Source organism: Anoplopoma fimbria, chromosome 10 (assembly GCF_027596085.1).
Source record: "Anoplopoma fimbria isolate UVic2021 breed Golden Eagle Sablefish chromosome 10, Afim_UVic_2022, whole genome shotgun sequence".
NCBI classification, from domain to species: domain Eukaryota; kingdom Metazoa; phylum Chordata; class Actinopteri; order Perciformes; family Anoplopomatidae; genus Anoplopoma; species Anoplopoma fimbria.
The window spans coordinates 16,173,415-16,196,859 of NC_072458.1; the positions used below are offsets into that span (position 1 = coordinate 16,173,415).

General features: G+C 42.7%; 1 protein-coding gene across 4 annotated transcripts in view; it reads right to left on the reverse strand.

Annotated features, from left to right (window-relative positions):
- The window catches only part of arhgef1a (Rho guanine nucleotide exchange factor (GEF) 1a), a 108,852-nt gene that overhangs the window by 7,608 nt on the left and 77,799 nt on the right, over positions 1-23,445 (reverse strand). For all 4 annotated transcript variants that reach the window (XM_054605498.1, XM_054605501.1, XM_054605499.1 and 1 more), the window contains 9 exons: positions 18,500-18,576; positions 18,160-18,332; positions 16,071-16,138; positions 13,787-13,975; positions 3,351-3,437; positions 2,851-2,900; positions 1,630-1,665; positions 1,356-1,406; positions 681-1,007 (listed from right to left, as the gene is read on the reverse strand). In XM_054605498.1, coding sequence (XP_054461473.1) covers positions 681-1,007; positions 1,356-1,406; positions 1,630-1,665; positions 2,851-2,900; positions 3,351-3,437; positions 13,787-13,975; positions 16,071-16,138; positions 18,160-18,332; positions 18,500-18,576 — 1,058 coding nt within the window. The remainder of the gene's footprint in view (positions 1-680; positions 1,008-1,355; positions 1,407-1,629; positions 1,666-2,850; positions 2,901-3,350; positions 3,438-13,786; positions 13,976-16,070; positions 16,139-18,159; positions 18,333-18,499; positions 18,577-23,445) is intronic.

Consider the following 23,445-nt stretch of genomic DNA (forward strand, 5'->3'; position numbering starts at 1 on the left):
ACATCACTATGACGTCATCATTTTGTAATCTCAAATGAGATTAATTTTGTAATCTCATTTGTAAGATTACATTTGTAATCTCAATCACAAAGTGATTGAGATTACAAATGTTTAACAAAAAGCTCGTATTTGAACTGGGGGTGTGGAGTTTGTGAGCGTGAATGGTTGTCTGTGTATAAATGTCAGCCCTGCAATAGTCTGGCGACCTGTCCAGGGTGTGTACCCTGCCTCCAGCCCCCCGCGACCCTTAACAGGATAAGCTGTTACGTTTATTGAATGAATGGTTTAAAATTAGCTTGTAAACTGGCTACTTGTTAAACAATCTGGTCGTACACAGCGTCTCTCAACTCCAGTCTCACATATCAAGTTGCTAATCGGACTGTTAACAATGAGCAGCTCACGGAAAAGGATAGGGTTGGCCCGGATATCTGACAAATATCGCCCCTTGCAGTCAGAGGCTTATCTGTCATTAATGAAAATTGTTTGGATATAATGTCTTTACATTATTCTTCATACTGTGAAAAATGTGCACATTCTTTTATTTTATTTCCCCTAATTATGTTTATTATAATGCGCAAAACACCATGCCTAATTGATTGTATAAGAAAATCAACTTAGGCATTTAAAATGGTTCTGATTTTTAAAATCTGTTTTGTGAGTTGCAATGCAAATGTTCTCACTTGAGAAGACAGCTCCTCTAGCTGCTGGGAGGCAGGTGCAGCCCCGCTGCAGACCTTCATGTGTCGGACATGCCTCTCCAGCTTTGCCCGGGCCCTCTCACTGTCCTTGAACCGGTTCTCCGCATCTCGCAGCCTCAGCAGCTCCTCCTGAAGCAGGCTGTGTTGTCTCTGCAAAAGAGCCAGCTCCCCGATGCTTGACCCTGCATTGGCTTCACGATTTCCACCATCTCGCCAGAGAGGGCGGCACGCTCCTCCTGCAGCTGGTGCCACGTTATCCTGTGGCTGCAGCAACAGCTCCAAAATGGAGTCTTGTTTGATAACTGCACCCTGCAGGTTATGATAGAAGATTCAGATTTAAAGATTTTACAGGCTGAAAATGGACATAGAAGACATGAAACCAAAGTGTTTCTGTTGGAGAGTTCCATGAAATTCCCTTCCTATGTCCTATATCCAGTGTGCCAGATTGTTTCACTGGGGGACATGTTTCTTTATTACCATGAACACACACACTGAAGTTTATTTTGACTCAATGCCCCATACAAATACTTACTAGAGCACCAAATGTGGATTAATAATTAATTGTTTGAGTAACATTTGTTAAAAAAAAACATGTGCTGTGCCCTAAACTGTTACATAGGACTCAAGCGTGTTAAAGATTCACAGAAACCTTCTCACCTGGAGTGCATGGAGGTAAACACTGAGATTCACCAGCCTCTGATAGATCTTCTGTAAAAACAGGCAGCATACTTATTACTGACATCTCTCTCTCACTCTCTTTCCCTCTCTCTTTTCTCCTACAACAAACACACACACACACACACACACACACACACACACACACACACACACACACACACACACACACACACACACACACACACACACACACACACACACACACACACACACACACACACACATTTTGAGGAACCTTAACCCCCTTACTTACTGCAGGCGGGGACTTGTCTTGATTCCTCATGCAACCCTTTAGAATATAAAACAATATCCAAACAGAGGAGAGTGTCACCACAATGAAGTTACATTTGAACATAAAACAATAATAAGCTATTCATAGTGTGATGGCTCCTGCAGCAGTGTTTGGCAATTGATCAGCTTAATTGTGGGGATGGGCTTGTAATCAAGGCTTGCTTTGACACCTGGGCCCGGTGTCATTGGGGTATATAAATCTAGGCCATACTACTCATTGTCTCGCTCTTTCTCTCACTATAGGCACCATATTGGTGATGTGGCCGTCTACGTTGCTTCAGTTCCTTTTTGGCTTATTGTTGCACTTAAACAACATTCTCACTCATCATTCCTCACTTCCTACTGACACTCACATACCATACCTTTGATTCTGTTTTATCTAGGTTTCTGTTATTTTGTTACAAATAAATTAGTTATTTTTCCTTCTGAACAGTCATGTTCTCTTATTGTGACTCATATTTGTCATGGCCCAGAGCCATCAGTTAAACTGATATGATGTCATTGTGAATGATTGTCTGGACATATTTTGGACAATGTGATAGAGCTTAGATTTCAGCCCTCCAACTCTGCACTGGATAAGTGGTTTTAGAAATTCAATGGATTAATGCATCTATTTGGGGTGACGTTAGACACTGGGTTAGACCGTAGAATCCAATTTGGTACATTATAGCTGGGTGTGTTATGAACTGGTTACAAGTGGTATTTGCTCCTTTTATCCCCATTTAAACAGCACCTTGATGACTTAATTTTTGTAATGAAGTGGAGAGTCTGTTAGAAGACTGGTAATTGGATAATGGGAAGTATATGCTATATGTACTCTCATTTCCTTCGAAAGATACCTGCATGTGTGTTCTTGTTTGTCTGTGTGCTAGGGCTCAACCATATATTGTTTCAGCATCAACTTATTGAATTTCAAAAGAGTAAGACATTTTGGGATTAATCATATGACCATAAACTGTTGAAATTAAGGGAACTCTGGGTAATTCAGCCCTGCTACTTATAGAAAAGTATTTTTCGTAGATCAGTATGAAGAACGCTGCAAACTATGTAAACAAAAGCCATGCATGTAATTCACCAAATGGCTGACGCTCCGACAAAACATGTCAGATGTAAGAGAAATATTTGAGAATATTGAAATAATGACAAAGCATTCGACCCCTAACTTTCTTGGCACCCAGCTCACCTTTGATGCTAAGAAATCATGTGCTCCATTGACCAACAGATCCTGATCACCTGAGCAGAGACAAGAACAGCATTCAAAGAGTTACAAACAATTATGATCATGAATGTCAACAAAGATGGACATAGTTAATTCTTCATTTAATCTAAATACGATCTTGATGATCACTGACATGTGAAATCACATGATGCTAGTATCTACGGTCAGCTATTAACAATTAGAAAACTTGTCAATGTTATAGTGAGACTTGTTGTATTGTCAGTTTGTAAACATGTGCCTTTCGACCTATGCCTGCTTCTGTCTTTAGTAAAGGTAAATTAAAAGTGTCCTTTTACCAATGATAATTGATGAGGAAGAAGTGTTCGATAGGTTTGACGTGATGCATTGGTATCTGTTTTATGTTTCTTGTATGTCCCTCTTAATTGTTGTTGATTGTTATATTTTTGTGTTGCTGGACAGAAATGATGACTGATGATGAATGATAGGAGTCTTCAGTGACTCACTGGTTTCTACCACCTCCATGTGGTTTTGATTGGATGGAAGAGGGATGTCCACCCTGGAACCCAGAAGAAGTTCACTCAACCTGTCGACTGTTGAAACACACACAACTGTATAACTCAAAAATTCAATCTCAAAAATTCAATTCAAAAAAACATGATCCAACATTCTACCATGTGGCAATTACTAACCTGTTTACATCTTGTTACTATAATCGCAGTATACTCATTAGACTTGATATGCTTCTGTGATGATGAAAATAATACCACACACTTTTCATTTGCGATGCTTGCAGATTTGATAAGACAAGGTGGTATAGATATTTAAAACAATTTTTTTACTTTGAAATAATACCAGTTTTGGAAAAAATTGTTATCAAAGGTGATATTTTGTCCACTGTTAAACAACAACTAAACAAGACTAAGGGCCCTTCTTTAACCATCCATAGCGCATGGTCAGAAGTGCATGGCCCAAGTGTGTTTAAAATGTTTTGGATACAAACATTCCTAAACAGCCACCACTGTAATATTATTCTACAAATATTATGACACTAATAATAATAGTGTAGCCAGATCTGGGGCGACTGTGGCTCAGTGGAGAGCAGGGTCTTCCTCCAATCAGAGGCCCCGGCTCCGTCATTCCATGTCAATGTGTTCTTGGGCAAGACACTTAACTCCAAGTAGCTCCCGAAAGCTGTGCCATCGGTGTGTGAATGTGTGTGAATGTTAGTTAGAGTTAGAGTCCTGATGTGCAGGTGGCACCTTGCATGGTAGCCCCTGTCATCAGTGTGTGAATGGGTGAATGATGACATGTAGTGTTAAAGCGCTCTAGGTGGTCGGAAGACTAGAAGAGCGCTATACAAGTACAGTTCATTGATTCATCTGTATCTGCAAATCGCAGCTAACTTCGGGTCTTTCCTCTGGTAGCAGCACCACTGTGTTATGGAATGCTAACATCTGACCCCTGGTGTACACAATGGGTCCATGGCTGCGTGCTGGATTCCCGGACACGGTTGTGAAAAGTGCAAAAAACAGTATGTAGGTCCAAGCAAAACCTATGAATCTGGTGTCCATTGTGCACAGAAGTTTAAAAAAAAGTCAAGACAAGAAAGGTACGAAAAAGCACAAATATATAGAGAATAGGAGGAAAAAAGCTCAATTGTGAGCAGGAGCTGCTGTAACAGTCTGCCAATGGTGAGGCCATCTTAGTGGCGCAGGATGTTCAGCGCTGAGGCCCCCCGCAGACCATGTAGGCTTCAGGATTTTTAATTTCCCCTACAGCTGAGTGCCGAGCAGAAGGGGCAGTTACCCAGGATAAGGAGCCCATATCACAGCCTAAGTCTGCCTTGGTCAGTGAGTGCCCTGATTTTCTTATTAAAAATGAATGGATGCTCATACCTTTTTTGCTTCATACAGGATCGCAGGTCACATTGCTGAGTCGAAGCCTGTTTAGGAAGCACCTAGAAAGAACTGGTGTGACCGCTGCTGACTATGCCCCTGGCTGACCCTGCGAGCTGCTAATAGCCTAGAGATTCCGTATACTGGCTATACTTTTGTAAACTGTATAGTAGGAAGTGTTCATGTTACTGTAAAAGGTGTGATTATCGTCAATGATAAATGCATGGGACCAGATAAGGGCATGCTCACTCAAGGGACCCATCCAGGGCTGTCTGCTTTCAAAAACACCATGCCCCCTGCAGCAGGACGAGTCTGGGGTCGACCATTTGCAGATTGCCAGCGAGTTGCCACATAAAGTCCTCATCCACCTTATCAGGGCATGGCAAAATTAACACGACAGCAAAATTAACACGACAGCAACCTGTCATCGTCCGACCCAAATCTGAAATGGTCCTGTGGACACAGGTATCTGAAGGTGGGACTAACCCATCTTGTAATGTAATTGTAGAGCCTCTCCCTGAAAGCAACACGGAATGGCATGTGGGAATGACCCTGCCCACCCTAAATGGAGGACAAGTGCCTTGCAGGATCTGCAACCCCAACCCTTACCCAGTAGAGATCCCTCAACGCCAGCCATTGACCCCTGTTACAGAGGTGGCTATGACCGACATTCAAGAAGAGCAAGAGCTGGTTCTCAACAGTGTGGCTCCAGACATTGTGGAGGTAGCGGTGAGGTGGGTAGGGGTCACAGAGGGAGTCAATGATATTGAGTCACATCCTGGGATGTCGTGACAGGGAGAAGGACAGACCTCTGACCAACAGGGGAAGATGACCAACCTGCTACAGAGGTTGACAAAAGTGTTTTCAAGCCATGATGAAGATTTTGGCAGCACTAGTGTTGTGAAGCACCAGATACCAACTAGTTCAGCGCCCCCAAGTCTTGAGAGGTACTGACCCGTCCCTCCAAGTCTCTATGCTGAGTTACAACCCTTGCTGCAGAACATGCTGTACAGTGGTGTGGTGAGGGAGAGTGCGAGCTCTTGGGCTGCCCCTATTGCATTTGTCAAGAAAAGGATGGAAGCTGCAAGTTCTTTGTAGACTACAGTAAGTTGAATAAGCTCATGCGTAAGGATGCCTACCCCCTAACCTGCATCTGGGAGTCATTGACTGGACTCATAGACTGCTTTCAACACACCCTTCGGCCTGTGTTATGCCCGAGCCACCTTTCAAAGGCTAATGCAAAGTGTTTGGGAAACCTGGTAAATTACTATGTTGATTTATCTGGATGATGTTGTTGTGTTTTACCTTGATTTTGATAAATGCCAACTGTTCCAGCAAGAGGTGACTTATTTGGGCAATGCTATCAGTGAACAAGGGGTGGCTATAGATCCTGCTAAGACAGCAGCGATGAGAGAATTGCCAGTGTCCCAAACAGTTAAGTAGGTAAAATCTTTCCTTGGCTTTGCTGGTTATTATCACCGTTTTTTACTTGCTGTTTCTAAAATCGCAATGCCATTGAATGCCCTGACACATGTGTAGCGAGGTTGGAGAGGCCTGAAGTGACTAACAACCCGAGACATTCATCCCCCCCCTCTGGTATTTCATCTCTACAGAGGAGGTTTCAATACACTTTCGCAGAGACACTCCCAAAACCCCCACTCTATAAAGGCATCAGGGCTGACACAAGTCAGCCCGGAAAATCCGAACCAATGAATAACCTTTTTCCTCTCCTCCCCCTCTTTTTTCTATCTGATAACTGAACATCTGGTCTTCCCAGGTCACATCATAAACTACTTGGGTCAAAGAAACAGGAACTGACCCTTAGTGTTTTGCAAATATTCTCTGTAGCTCGGTATAACACTGTATACGTACGTCTTAACCCCCACCAAAGTATTTCCCATTTCATTTCAGTGATAATACGTTTTTCTCGCGTAGTTGTGGAGTGGAAAACAGAGTTAAATTCATTTTCAGATATTTCAGATCGGACTCATCATGTGACCATATTGCCCTCCAGTGGTCAATTGGTGATAACACATATCTGACACGCATAACCTCTGTTAAATTCTGTAAACCAAATGTATGTAACTGAAATTCCATGTGTGTGTGAGGTCTGTTGAGCTCATAGTGAAGAAAAGTATGTGGGTTATTTGTTTAAAATGTTAGATTAGTCAATTTACTAAACAAGACCGCCGACACTAGGGACAAAGGAATCCCAAATCTTGAGAAAACAAAGTCGTAAACCAGGCCCCTCCTTACGACTTGACAGCCATCCTGAACAGATAAAACAGTGAGATTTCCTTTGTTCACTCTCTTGTCCTTTTCGTTTTTGTCCGTGTTAGGTATGTCTTGTTAAGTGTTAGGGAGCTTCATACAAGCTACCGTTATTTTATTTTAGAACAGCAGTTTTGTCAATACTTTTCCTCCTCAAACTCCTTTGAGCACCTTAGAATTATTCTTTTAAGCAAGCCTTATTTTATTTTAGTGTACATCTGTTGTTGTGAGACATCAACTTTAATTATTATCGTTTAGGCCAAAACGAGATTAGTTGGAGAATATCAACAAGTAGCCTGAGTTATCAAACTATTCAGAGCTATATCCCTCTCCAAACAACGAAAGTATCGCAATAATCTCAGACTGTGCCCTTTAGATGTATCCGACTGTGCCCCCTTGACCCTTCAGGGGGACCAACAGCCCCCAGTGGTGAGCCCTAGCATCCCAACGTACATCCCTCACAGCAAGCTAATTTTGGGTTGCCTCCGGCAGTAATTGGTCGGGACAACCATTATTAAAGAAGGGGGGAAACTGTGAAGTTGGACATTTTAAGCCATGCTTTATTCACTTGATCCCAGTATAATTGTCAGCTTTATTGATCATGAACATACATACATATATACATTAAATTTCTCTTCTGCATTTAACCCATCTATGAGGAGCAGTGGGCTGCTAGGAAGCGCCCGGGGAGCAACTTGTGGTTAGGTGTCTTGCTCAAGGACAACTCGGCATGTGTAGACTGTAGAGGCCAGGGTTCGACCACCAACCTTGTGGTAGTGGGAAGAGTGGAAAAAAGCTGATTAGTTGGACCACACCCCATACAGCTGAAGAAGGGCAGGATAGACAGTGCTTTTTAAGGTTTGATTTGGGACAGGTCCAAGAGAGAAGGAACAGATTAGGAACAGAGAGGGAGGAGGGACACACGGGTGGCCGGAGGAACTGGAGAGACTCACACACCACAGAGTTTGGACTGCTGAGTTAAAGTGTTCCAATGGGAAAGTTTACTTCCGGTAGACTAGGTGGCAGAGCTGAAATAAGGCCCGAGATGAGGTACCGGATGACAGCCGTGGATGATTCGGGTGTGACACGAAGGCAGCAAGACTTCAAGGTTCAACGCCTGCTTTTAAGCTAGGTAAAGGAAAGTGACCAAGAAAACAAAGCTTGTGTGAGTTGGCCTCTATTTGTGTAAAGCAGCGACAGAGGGTATTCCTTCTCCTCCTACGAGGCAGCAGCAGTTTGAGTGAGGAGGGGCAGCAGGACCGCGGTGAGGACGAGACGCAGACTCATCTCCAACGATCTGTTCAAGCCATTTCAATCTGGTTTCCGCTCACAGCAAAGCACTGAAACAGCCCTCTTCAAAGTCACCAACGACCTCCTCCTCTCCTCTGACTCTGGTCACCTCAACATTGTCATTCTCCTCGACCTCACTGCAGCTTTCCACAGCCACAGCATTCTTCTCTCCCGCCTCAAATCCTCCCTTAACATCACCGGTACTGCTCTCTCCTGGCTTAAATAATTTCTTACAAACAGACTTCCCAGGGGAGGGAGGGGTGACAGTTAATCAGTATCAACAACTGCACCTCCTCTACCGCTCCTCTGTCCCAAGGTGTCCCCCAGGGTTCGGTGCTTGGTCCTCTTCTGTCCATCCTCTACTTGCTCCCTCTTGGTAATATCATACGTCTCCACTTCCACTGCTTCGCCGATGACATCCAGCTCTACAGCTCCACTAAATCCATTACCACTGCTACTCACTCCACTCTGACCAACAGCCTCACTGACATTAAATCATGGATGCAAACCAACTTCCTCAAACTCAACTTTGATAAATCTGACATGATCATCATCGGTCCCAAATCCCTCACTAAAACCAGTCACAACTTCTGTCTCACAATCGACAACTCCACTGTGTCTCCCTCCCCACACATCCGCAACCTTGGAGCCATGTTTGACAACAACCTCTCCTTTGAACACCTTGTTAACCAAATCACCAGAACTGCCTTTTTCCACCTAAAAAACATAGCCCCATCACTCTCCTTATCTGCTGCTGATCCATGCCATCATAACCTCCAAAATTTACTACTGCAACAGTATTCTTCATGGCACATCATCCAAGGTCCTAAATAAACTCCAGTACATCCAGAACTCTGCTGCTCGTCTGCTCACCCACTCCCGCTCCCGTGATCACATCACCCCTGTTCTCCAGAATCTCCACTGGCTCACTGTACCACAACGGATCAAATACAAAGTCCTTCTCCTCTCTCACAAAGCCCTACATGGCACCCTCCTACCTCACCGACCTGCTCCATCACCACACTCCTTCCCGTCGGCTCCGCTCCTCTGATGCCAACCTCCTGTCTCTTCAAGTCACGATCAAGCACCGGACATGGGGCGACAGAGCATTCTCCATTGCTGCCGCCTCCGTCTGGAACTCATTCCCAAAACACATCCGAGACTGCACCGATCTTTCCACGTTCAATTCACAAATAAAAACTCACCTTTTCAGAACTGCTTTTAATGTTTGATGAATGCTGTGTGTTCTATGTTTTTAGTGTGTAGCTTTTTATGATTATTTTAATGATTTTGAGAACCTTGAAAAGCTGCTGTAAATAAAATGTAGTATTATTATTATTATTATTATTAACACATACTGTTCATTATCTTTTGAATAAACTAGCAGCCAATTTAGAGAAGCATCACAAAAGTCATATTTTTGTTTTTAATATGTTTAAATGTTTTAAATTGCAACAAAACAAAAACAATGAAAATGACACCATAAACATTGGTAAACGTTGGCAGAAGCTTGGCTTTTGAACAGCAGCAGAACCAGCTTTTATGAAGAGTATTGTTGTAGAACTCTTCTGCTTCTGTTCTGGAATATACGTGTAATTTATCAGCCTGCTGCTGCCATCACTCCATTCTACCGTTAGGTGTATTAATTGTAGTAGCTAAAGTACAAAAATCACAACAGCATTTTCAACCTTGTCTGCAACAAAAAAAATGTATCTACTACTTTGCTTTGCTATACATTTTGTAGTGACCTGGATTATTTTCCACAACATTCTTATACCACAAAATAGTCCTAGTGGGAAGGTCATGGTAGATGGCACATTGGACAATGGAGACAGGGCCTTACATTCTGCGTCTAATGTGTTAGAGCCCAGGGCTACTAAACCAATTCATTTTAAGGTTAGGGATGAAAATTTTTCATTGCAATTCTGAAAAAGTTTAGCTCTGAAAAATGGAAAATGGCGCCGCGCGAGTGGCTGCCTCTTACAGCAGCTCCTGCTCACCTGTGAGCTTTTTTTACTTATTTAATTTTTGTAAACATTTGTGCACTATGGCAGCGAGACACGTAGACTTTCACGTGGTCTACCTGCACTTTTCTGCACTTTTCACCTCCGTGCCCGGAGTCTCAGCCCGCAGCCATGGCCCCCTTTGTTTACAGCAGGGGTCAGCTGTTAGCGCTCCGGGACACGGCCCCGTGAGCTGAGGAGGAGGAGACGGGGATGCCGTGCTGGGGCAGAACGTCGCGCCAGGAGGAGACATTTTAAACCCGTCCTCCCCTCCATCATCATGGGAAACGTACGGTCTCTCCCCAACAAGATGGACGAGCTATCAGCACTGACTCGCCATCAGAAGGAATACCGGGAGTGTAGCGTCATGGTGTTCACGGAGACATGGCTCACCGAGATGACTCCGGACACCAACGCTGCACTGGACGGGTTCCGCATCATCCGGGCAGACAGGACAGCGGAGAGCGGTAAGAGGAGGGGAGGAGGCCTGGCAGTGTTTGTGAATGATAGATGGTGTAACTCTGGGCACATCACTGTTAAGGAGCAGACCTGTACAGAGGACATTGAGCTGTTGGCCGTTAGCATGAGGCCGGTATATTTACCGAGGGAATTCTCGCATGTTATCACAATAGCTGCGTATGTTCCCCCCTCTGCTAACGGAGAAGCGGCCTGTGACGTCATACACTCGGCGACAAGCAGGCTGCTGACACAACATCCCAATGCCCTCCTCCTCCTCTCTGGTGACTTTAACCATGCCCCTCCGTCCTCCACTCTGCCCACCTTCACCCAGTACATCACCTGCCCCACCAGAGACAACAGAACCCTGGACCTGCTGTATGCCAACACCAAGGAGGCATACAGCTCATCACCCCTCCCTCCCCTGGGAAGATCTGACCACAACCTGGTGCACCTCCGGCCTGTGTACAAACCTCTTGTGCACAGGCAGCCAGCTGTGACCCGCACAGTCAAAAGATGGTCCGATGAAGCCGAGGAGGCTCTTAAGGACTGCTTTGACTCGACTGTGTGGGAAGTGTTCAGTGATGCCCATGGGGAGGACATCGAGGGCCTCACAGACACCATAACGGACTACATAAACTTTTGTGTGGAGAACACCGTACCCACCAGGACTGTACGGTGTTTTTCCAACAGCAAACCCTGGATCAATCCTGAGATAAAGACCCTCCTCAAGGAGAAGAAGAGGGTCTTTAGATCAGGAAACAAGGAGGAGCTGAGGACTGTGCAGAGGGAGCTGAGGAGGAAGATAAGGGAGGGGAAGAATATCTACAGGACGAGGATGGAGGACCAGCTGCAGCAGAACAACATCAGCGGAGTCTGGAAGAGCCTCAAGGCCATGTCTGGCCACAAGGGGCCCAACCAACAACCTGTGGGGGACCAACAGTGGGTGAATGATCTGAACTCATTCTTTAACAGATTTGACCCACCCCTCCCCCCACCCAGACCTCCCTGCCGCTGCAGCCCCCATCGTCTGCACCCCCTGTGGATTACCCCCCCCCCTTCTTCCTCCTCCTCCACCCCCTTTTCCACAACACTCGGCTCCCCTCCACACTCCTCAAACACTGCACACCTCCAACACCCCACCCCCACCCCCACTCAAACAACCTACAGCACACAGCCCCCTTTCCCCCAACTTGTCCCTCTCAATTAACCAGGTGAGAAAAGAACTGAAGAAAATAAAGGTGAGAAAAGCCACGGGTCCGGACGGCATCAGCTCAAGGCTCCTCAGATCCTGCGCAGACCAGCTGTGCAGGATAGTGGAGCACATCTTTAACTTGAGCTTGAAGCTGGGGAGGGTACCACAGCTATGGAAGACGTCCTGCATGGTACCAGTCCCAAAGACCCCAGGGGCCAAGGACTTCAGCAGCTTCAGGCCGGTGGCTTTAACATCCCACCTGATGAAGACCCTGGAGCGGCTGGTCCTTGTGCACCTCCGCCCCTGGTGATCTCATCTTTGGACCCTCTTCAGTTCGCCTACCAATCTGGCATCGGGGTGGATGACGCTGTCATCTACCTGCTACAAAGATGCCTTTCTCACCTGGAAAAGGCTGGAAGCACTGTGAGAGTCATGTTCTTCGACTTCTCCAGTGCCTTCAACACCATCCAGCCTTTGCTTCTGAGGGACAAGCTGGAGCAGACCGGGGTGGACCACCACCTCACTGCATGGATACTGGACTACCTCACCAACCGTCCACAGTATGTGAGGATAAGGGAGTGTGAGTCAGATCGGGTGTCCTGCAGCACGGGGGCCCCACAAGGAACCGTTCTGGTTCCATTCCTCTTCTCCATCTACTCATCAGACTTCAAATATAACTCTGCTACCTGCCACCTGCAAAAGTTCTCTGACGACTCTGCAATCGTCGGCCTCATCTCCGCCGGCGATGAGAGGGAATACAGAGAACTGAACCAGGACTTCATAGGATGGTGCCGGCGGAACCGCCTCCAGATCAACTCTGGTAAAACCAAAGAGCTGGTGGTGGACTTCCGCCGGGAAAACACTGTCCTCCGGAACCAGTGAACATCCAGGGACAGGACATTGAGATTGTGCAATCTTATAAGTACCTGGGTGTTCACTTGAACAATAAACTGGACTGGACTAATCATTCAAATGGACTTTATAAAAAGGGTCAGAGCAGACTGTATCTGCTGAGGAGACTGAGGTCCTTCGGAGTGCAGGGAGCACTCTTGAAGACCTTTTTCAACTCCGTGGTGGCATCAGCCATCTTTTATGCAGTGGTCTGCTGGAGCAGCAGCATCTCAGCAGCAGACAAGAAGAGACTGAACAAGCTTGTCAGGAAGGCCAGCAGTGTGCTGGGGTGTCCACTGGATATGGTGGAGGTGGTGGGAGACAGGAGGGTGATGGCCAAGCTGTCATCCCTGATGAACAACACCTCTCACCCCATGCAGGACACCCTGGCAGCTCTGTGCAGCTCCTTCAGCCATCGGCTGCTTCACCCCCGGTGTGTGAAGGAGAGGTACCGCAGGTCCTTCCTCCCTGCTGCTGTCAGGTTGCACAACCAACTCTGCTCCCAGCAGACCACATGACCACATGACAATAATAACATTACAATAAAAAACCTGTGCAATACATTACACATTACAATGTGCAACAATAGTTAGAAAAGTTAAAAATAGTTAAAATAGTTGTGTCTCTGTCTGTAAATATAATATTTCAGTTATTGTTGTTTTTTCTACTGTTTCTTTATTGCTTATTTATAATACTTTATTTTATTTTTCATTTTTTCATTTTTTAGCTTGTCTTCTTCTACTATGTCTCTTGTGTGCACTTTACTCTACGCTGTTGTAAGCCTGCAAATTTCCCCGCTGCGGGACTAATAAAGGATTATCTTATCTTATCTTATCTTATCTGTGCTGTCAAATCAGTCAACACTGACGTGATGCATGTTAACCTTTATTAACACACAACTAACAAATTATAAAAATATATTTTTAGGCATGTGTTACCCTCAGCTGTGGCATCCAATAGGAGTTTCTCTGCACGGGGAGCTTGGGGTGTGTCTGCCCTGAACAAGTAGCGTGTGATGGCAGGTTGTAGGGCCTCCTGACCACTTGTCACCTCTGCCAGCTCACAGAATAGAGTCACCCTCTCCTGCAGGAGCTCCAGCATTTCCCGGTCCTTCTGCTGGAGGTCAGCTGTGGATGGTTTCTGAGGATTAATCAATCATGCATCCAACACAAATCTTAAACAACACAGGACAACAAATCCTGCCTATATTAACCAAGTCTCACAACTAATGACCAACCAACACCTATATCTAGCCACCTCACATCACAGATACACACTCCAAACATACCTGTGTGCATGGTGCATGTAACACAGCCCTAACACACACACACACACACACACACACACACACACACACACACACACACACACACACACACACACACACACACACACACACACACACACACACACACACACACACACACACACACACAAGCATAAGCAATAATTGTGCAAAACATGATTTTTTACTAATCATAACCAAGTAATTTTGTTTTGATTCAGATTAAAACTGTGACCTTCATTTAGAATAAAAAACATTTTACACCAAATGTAATTGCAGTTTAGTTGTATGAGGACATAATTTTGTTGGAGCAAGGATTGTAATGATTACTTGCAATTTAAGAAACAATGTGATTTCATTCTTAGTCATTTGAAAGCTACAAGTGAGCACAGGGACCATTCATTTGCTTGCAGTGGTAATTGATATAATAGTTCATAGGTAACAGCTTACGTTTGTGTAGTTGGCTGTTTGGATTCAATAGACACCAACTGCAAAAACACTCCATCCATCAACTTTGTGATAAAATATTTCTTTGCAGATTTTCATGAAAATTTGCAAAGAAATATATGAAAACTGATTTTTCTGGGTTCTTATGAATGCTTGCAGACCTCTGCAAAACACTTCAATATCAGTTGATTTCCACCTATGGAAATATATTATCTATGAAATTCTCAGTGATGTTATACCTTTAGCTATAACTCAAGGCAGCTTGCTGTCAAAATGGGGATATGTCTTATCATTTTGGTTTCTCAACACCCACTATTGTACAAGAAACACAGCGACAATGACCTCAACAACCAAATTAAGGAATATATGGCTTGAGATATGATGAAGATTGTAATTAAGCTGATATGCACTTGTCAAAATTAAACATTGGTTACAGAACGGGGCTAGCCATAACAACTAGCGTCTGCATGTGGCTGTGGCGTAGTGGAGAGCAAGGTAGTTCTCCAATCAGAGGGTTGGTGGTTCGATACCCGGCTTCGGCAGTCGATGTGTCCTTGGGCAAGACACTTAACCCCAAGTTGCTCCCGAAGGCTTGCCATCGGTGTGGACTGGATGTTGCATGAATGTTAGTTAGAGTCTGATGGTGGCACCTTGCATGGTAGCCTGTCATCAGTGTGTGAATGATATGTAATATACTACTGAAGTCGCTTTGGATAAAAGCGTCTGCTAAATGACTGTAATGTAATGTAATGTAATGTGAATTTCCTGTATTTCTGCACCACAATTTCCCATCCCACTGGTGAGATACGTCTTTAACACAGAGTGAAAACACACCTGTCGTGTATATTTTTGCTGATCTGTGTGGTTTTGTTTATGAGCTTTCTATTAACCATCCACTCACGAAGATAATACCCCCAATCACCACATTTTCATTGTGTTTTTCAAATATTCAAAAGGGCTGGGTTGATATTGGGGAATTTGGGAACCCTCTACACTATAAAAAAGTAGGATATGCGTGTATCTCTAAATCTACAGGAAATCCTAATATACACTTTGCTTTCATTAAAGCCTGGTTCCAGCCCTTTGAATCACTCTCCAGGGGTCTGGTGTTAACTGCAGAGAATCGGCAGAGAGTTGCTATCTATTCAAAACAGAAATGGGGACATAGCTTGTTGTAAGTTATCTTACAGGTGTTACAACTTTTGAATCAACATGTTTTTTTGATGTACATGATCATGTTTAACTGTCACTAGCAGTCACTGTTCGTAACTCTGCTTCAATAGCCAGTTGAAAGCCTCATCAACTGGTCAAAAGGGGAGTATGAATCTTCAATAACAACAGGAATTCACAGTACAGAAAAAATAAATCACAATGAGTCAAAAGTACATAGTTACAGTACTGAAGAGTAGGACTATGTGCTCAATGAAGATACATACAGTAAAATGTCATATATAAATACTGCTTTCATCAGGTCAATAATGTTTCCTGACCTTTGAGTCTCCTAAGATGGGCCTTGTGTTCAGTCTCTATGAGGGGGAACTCCTCTCGTGATGGGCACCTGAGCAAACAAAAATACAGATCACACAGATCTGGTTTTCAATGATGTGATGGACATGGACTGTTTTTCTGTAACATTTCTGAAGTTATCTTTAATCATTTTTAGGGTATTAAGATTTACTGTTACAGAGTTGACACTGAGGCATTGGTACAACATCAACGATGTACAACCATAGATCATGTAATGCTGAAGTGTCATAAACAACCTACCATACAATGGCTGTAACAGTTTACACATATGGACATTGCTTAGACTAAACAACAACAATAAAAAGGGGTTTGGAGCTATGATGATACAGGATGCATGGGTTGTAACGATGGTGTGGTGTTGGTGCGGAAATTGGTTGTGGGAAATTTAGTTTTGTAAAAGGGTAACCAGTATATGGTTGTTATTCCTGGCATTGTTTATTTGTTTTGCTTGAGAAGCTTTGCTAAATATTATCAGTTTTTTTGTTATGACCACCTTGTACTCACCAACACTGAGATCTAATAACACTGTGACATACGAATCTCTCTGAGGATAGTAAAAATGTCATAACTAAACTTAACCTTCAGACGACCAAAATGCACCACAATGTTTTTTCACATTATATTCTTTCTTAAATAAACAATGTGATCTTAATTTTGCCTTATAATTTGGAACACACCAAGACCCCATGGACTTATTCTCCTCATAAGGTCAAATCATACTGGACTTGATGTATTATATATATATATATATATATATATATATATATATATATATATATATAAATACATACTTGAGCATATACATATATGCGTTAAGATGTAATATTAATTTAACAGATAGTGAATATTGAAAATAAGAAAATATTTTTTAAGTTCATTATAGGCGACTGTGGCTCAATTGTAGAGCAGGTTTGTCCTTCAATCAGAGGATGGCCGGTTCAATCCCCGGCTCCGTTAGTCCACGTCGATGTCTCTCTTGGCAAGACACTTAACCCGAAATTCCTCGAGCAGGCTGTTCCTGTGGTGTTTGAATGGGTATGAATGATTACTCTAGATTCATGATGGTCAGCTTGCATGGCCATCAGTGTATGAAAAGGTGTGAATGGGTGAATGGTGATATGTAGTGTTACAAGAAATGCGCTATACAAGTACTGTTGGAGTTTGATTTAATCATAATAGACTACCACTATCAATTATACCTAAATGTTTGAAACTTACATATATGACAGCTGTATACCGAAATTTGTGAGAATATAGAGTGGTTTGAATTGTTTAAGATATAACCTGTTTGATTTTGTAAATTACCAACGTTTTGTTTTTTTAAAAACACACAGCAGTGCAACCTGAAGAGACAGCAAGTCAGAAGAAGAGAAGGCATGCAGAGGCTCAGCTGTGAAGCATGCTGAGTCAGGGACTTTCCAACTCCTATTAGGAGAGATAGAGAGATGTTATGCCAGGAAGAGAGACACATGAAGAGGTCGCCATTCCCTTATCAGAAAAGGCAGAGAGATATTGGGAGAGGACTGTAGGCATTAAAAAGAGCGAATGATGTTATTTAAGGAAAGGTAGTTGTGACAAGGGAAAGCTCAGCACACCTGCAGATCAAAGGAAACAGGAAATAGTTTACAGATCAAAAAGGCAGTGACACTATATAAGACCAAGTCAACGACAGAACATTCCAGTTCACCCTCTGTAGAGTCTCGGGTTGAATTCTTTGCTGAAAGAAAAAACTTTGTCTGTTTCCAGTGCTTTCTTCAAACATCATCAGGTATTTAGTATAGAATAAGTAAATAGTTGGAGCAGTCATTTGGGCTTCATTACCTGGCCCAGTCAAAAATGATGTTCCCCCACAGTACAAGTCATACAAGTTTTGTTAGTTTAGCAAGTAATAATACAGTTTATTCAATTCAACAGATTTTATTTCAGTGCAGAGAGAAAAATGTTGTGTGTGTGTGTGTGTGTGTGTGTGTGTGTGTGTGTGTGTGTGTGTGTGTGTGTGTGTGTGTGTGTGTGTGTGTGTGTGTGTGTGTGTGTGTTGGTGCATTTGCCCACTTGCTGACGGTGTGCTGGATGTGGCGTATCCAGAGGTTTTTGTCCTCCTTTGAGGCAGCGTGGAACTCGTACATCTCAGGAGGAGAGGAGTCACTGATGAGGAACATGCCACGATCCTGATTGGCTATATCCCTCACTATCAAGTTCTGAAGGGAAAGTACTGGAGATTTGTCCTGGATCACACAGGAGAGTTTTGTTTGAAGAAAGTAATAAAGACACAAAGAAAAGTTGAGAGAACGTCAGTATGAACACTTTCCATTCATCACAATCAAACAATTGAGCCATTGGTATTTTCAACTTTAGTGTGTCTTTCTATTTGTAAGTGAATACATTTTCTTACCAGACATGGAAATATGTATTTCTGGTCTTTCTCCTGCAGAAACACCAGGATGTCTGTCATCAATAAGACCTGAGTGTCTACTCAACAAAAAACACACAACATACAAGCACACACAGACACACATTCAAGTTCTTGTTTTTCCATCAAGTACAACACATGTAAACCTGAATCCATTTTGTACCAATCCCCAAACTAACCTAAACAAACTTTGAAAATACTTGTGCTGCCAATATTTTATGTTTCCTGACTGTCTCTTCGCTATGTACTGTCCAATATAGTCAAAAAAAGACAGGAAGGTATACTTTGGTTTAGGCACATTTTGGTTCCGCCTTAGTTTAGGGAAACTATGGCGACAAGGCCATTACTGAACAGGACTAAAAAAGCAGTTTGATATGCATGTGTATTCTTGGGGAGGCTGACACACTTTCCTGTAGTGCCAGGAACGGCTCTAGCCTTGAACTACTTCTGAGTAGTCCGAGTGTGTGCAAAAACTGTTCTCAGTAAATCATTTCCCACCTTATTCAGGAGCATTGAGGTTTTACACATTATGTTCTTTCTTAAATAAACAATGAGATCTTTATTTTGTCTTACCTTGTCTAAACCTTAGATAAAAAAAACTCAAGCACTCTATAGTCTTTGTGTATTTGTGGAGTCTGTCTTCTCTCAGTATTGACCTCAGTAAAATTCAATTAAATTCAATATATTTGATCACCCACAATCACAAATTTGCCTCAGAGAGCTTTTGCAATCTGTAAAGCATACGACACCCTTTGTCATAGGTCCCTCCCATCGGAACAGGAAAAGGATGAGGTGTGTATTCAGGCATCAATGGCCTATCTAATGGAATATTTCTTCTTTCTTTAAAGATCTTTGGAGGAGTTTTCAATTTTGACCTGGCCAGTTTGACTGTAGAGTGGCTGAACAGGAAGGGATGGGAATTATCCAATATTTGATCATACTGACTGTAATTGTAGTCTCTTGGTTATTCTGTACACACAACATCTATTTTTTTCCCTGTTAAAGGATTTTTGGGCGTTTTCCCTGATTTGAAATGAGGGTCTCAGGACAGCTAACGTCATATGCTGTACGGATTGTAAAACCCCTTCGAGGTGAATTTGTGATATTGGGCTATATAAATGAAATTGACTTTACTTGATTTGTTTTCATAACATTCATAGACATCATTATTTATGCATTAATAGTGTCACAGCAGTATTTATATGTTTACAGGAATCAGACTGATTGCTTAAAAAAATGATTGTGACAATCAAAAGGCCTAATATCCCCCACCCTGGAAATTATTTCAAAAAGTTTTCTTTTGGCATTATAATAAAGATATTGAATGATTGAGCGAGAGCTGTCACTGGTTTTATTTCCAGACATATAAGATAATTTAAGCAATCCCTATTGTGGTTAAGATTTGCCATGTGAGATGACTGGAAAATGCAGAAAGGGCACTGATACACTTGTATGTGTGTGTTGTAACTGTCCCTTTCGAATAAACCAAGATAAATCAACAAAGTCATGTTCACTGCAACGATTTTACTCACAAAAACTATATGAGAACTAAAATTGTACTTGGATATACAGCGGGTAAAATAAGTATTGAACACATCACCATTTTTCTCAGTAAATATATTTCTAAAGGTGCTATTGGCATGAAATATTCACCAGATGTTGGTAACAACCCAAGTAATCCATACATACAAAGAAAACCAAACAAATAAGTTCAGAAATTAAGTTATGTGTAATAAAATGGAATGACACAGGGAAGAAGTATTGAACACGCTTCCTGAAATTTATTTAATACTTCGTACAAAAGCCTCTGTTGGTAATGACAGCTTCAAGACGCCTCCTGTATGGAGAAAGTAGTCGAATGCATTGCTTAGGTGTGATTTTGGCCCATTCTTCCACACAAACAGTCTTCAAATCTTGAAGGTTCCGTGGGCCTCTTCTATGAACTCTGATCTTTAGTTCTTTCTATAGATTTTCTATTGGATACAAGTCAGGTGATTGGCTGGGCCATTCTAGCAGCTTTATTTTCTTTCTCTGAAACCAATTGAGTGTTTCCTTGGCCGTGTGTTTGGGATCATTGTCTTGCTGAAATGTCCACCCTCATTTCATCATCATCCTGGTAGATGGCAGCAGATTTTTATCAAGAATGTCTTGGTACATTTTTCCATTCATCCTTCCTTCAATTATATGAAGTTTGTCAGTGTCGTATGCTGAAAAACAGCCCCACACCATGATGTTCCCACCTCCAAACTTCACTGTTGGTATGGTGTTTTTGGGGTGATGTGCAGTGCCATTTGACCTCCAAACATGGTGTGTATTATGGCATCCAAAGAATTTTGGTCTCATCTGACCAGACTATATTCTCCCAGTATTTCACAGGCTTGTCTAAATGTTGTGCAGCAAACTTTAAATGAGCTTCAACATGCTTTTTCTTCAGCAATGGAGTCTTGCGTGGTGAGCATGCATACAGGCCACGGCGGTTGAGTGCATTACTTATTGTTTTCTTTGAAACAATTGTACCTGCCAATTCCAGGTCTTTCTGAAGCTCTCCACAAGTGGTCCTTGGCTCTTGGACAACTCTTCTGATAATTATTTTCACTCCTCTGTCAGAAATCTTGCGAGGAGCACCTGGTCGTGGCCGGTTTATGGTGAAATGATGTTCTTTCCACTTCCGGATTATGGCCCCAACAGTGCTCACTGGAACATTCAGAAGTTTAGAAATCCTTCTGTAACCAATGCCATTAGTATGTTTTACAACAATACGGTTGCGAAGGTCTTGAGAGAGCTCTTTGCTTTTACCCATCATGCGATGTTTCTTGTGTGACACCTTGGTAATGAGACACCTTTTTATAGGCCATCAGTTGGGACTGAACCAGCTGATATAATTTGCACTGACAAGGGGCAGGATTGCTTTCTAATTACTGATAGACTTCAGCTGGTGTCTTGGCTTTCCATGCCTTTTTGCACCTCCCTTTCTTCATGTGTTCAATACTTTTTCCCTGTCATTCTGTTTTATTACACATAACTTAATTTCTGAACTTATTTGTTTGGTTTTCTTTGTATGTATGGATTACTTGGGTTGTTACCGACATCTGGTTAAAATGTCATGTCAATAGCACCTTTAGAAATATATTTACTGAGAAAAATGGTGACGTGTTCAATACTTATTTTACCCGCTGTATATGCACAGTATTAGAAGAATATTTAAAACTATTAACCCTCGGTTCTTTAATGCAATTTGAGGTTATGTTACAGATGATGATAATTTATCAGCTGCTGTGCTGCACAGCTGGACCACAAGTGTTGGCAGTCTGGCTATCTCCTCTGCGCTCCAGGGTGCAGACAGGGCTGATGATATATTGAGTTTGAGCTGCAACACATCTTGTATAATTGAAAGGTATGGAATAGTTAGGGCTCAATAGTACAAGCAAAAATAACACTGCTGGTTTGATTGTTTATGATAAAGAGGATCTATGAGTAAAAATAAACATGTGATATGAAGTGAAATTAAATGTGAAAAGGCATGATTATATGTCTAATGATGCCTCTTATGTTTAATTTCTACAATCTGTCTTCTATCACAACCACTCTTGTTGCTATAATGTGCGTACTGCAAACAAATGGGTCAGAGTTTCCGTTCAGGTGTGAAGGTGTTTTTTCCTGTCAATTTTGTTTTCACAGATCACAATTTCTGCGTGTGAAGAGACGCACGCCTCTTTCAAGCCCTGTTTTGTGCCTACGCGATGGGTATAAATGAGACCACTGGTCACTGAGCACACACACTCAAAGACAATCTTTTGCTGAAGTAATCCTGTAACACCAATATGAATAGATTGTCTGTCACGAAACTGTTCCATTACAGAGTTGCAGTACATTCAGGCAACAGGATCTGTTGAGAGAACACTTTTCCTTCAGGGCAGTACAATTTCCTTCGCCCTGGAAAATCCTTTTCCATAGTGGGGATGCAGGTTGCTATGTCAGATCAAGGCATGTGGCTTTTCCCCTCTATCCAATACCACACCGGCGGTATATCTGAATCAGTCATTCTGGCGGCTTTAACCTGTTCTGGGTCGAGCTATAGAACAGGTTGGTGTGGTGTGGTTTATTAACTCTGCTGATGCTGGAATAAGGCAAGAAGCAATCACTATTGTCATCACTAGAAAGGTCCCCCACAGGCAACTCTGGTGAGGCTGTTTAGCAGTCCCACGTCTGCTATTATGCTCCACTGCCCCCACTACAGGTTGTGATGGAGCACTTGGAGGTCAAACTCAAGCGAGCAGGCCAGCTATCCCTCAAAATAGCTTGAAAGGATATGGCGTTCCACCAATGTGGAAGAAGCTAGTATGGCGAGACAGTCTTAAAATATATAAGAAGGCACTCCGTAATGCTAGAGCAGCCTATTACTCAGCATTAATAGAGAAAAATAAGAACAACCCCAGGGTTCTCTTCAGCACTGTAGCCAGGCTGACAGAGAGTCACAGCTCTGTTGAGCCGTGTATTCCTATAAACCTCAGTAGTAGTGATTTCATGAACTTCTTTAATGATAAGATTCTAACTATTAGAGACAAAATTAATAATCTACTGCCCTCAACCAGTACCGATCGATCTTCAAATACAGTAACCTTAGAAACAGCTGTAGAACTTGAAATATATTTAGATGGCTTTTCACCCATTGACCTTCAACAATTGACTTTAACTATTTCAGAGTCTAAACCTTCCACCTGTCTCTTAGACCCGATTCCGACTAGGCTGCTTAAGGAAGTTTTACCTTTAGTTAGCAATTCTTTATTAGAAATGATCAATCTGTCTTTACTAACGGGCCACGTACCACAGGCCTTCAAACTAGCTGTAATTAAACCTCTTCTTAAGAAACCTACTCTTGATCCAGAGGTGTTGGCTAACTATGGACCTATATCTAACCTTCCGTTCCT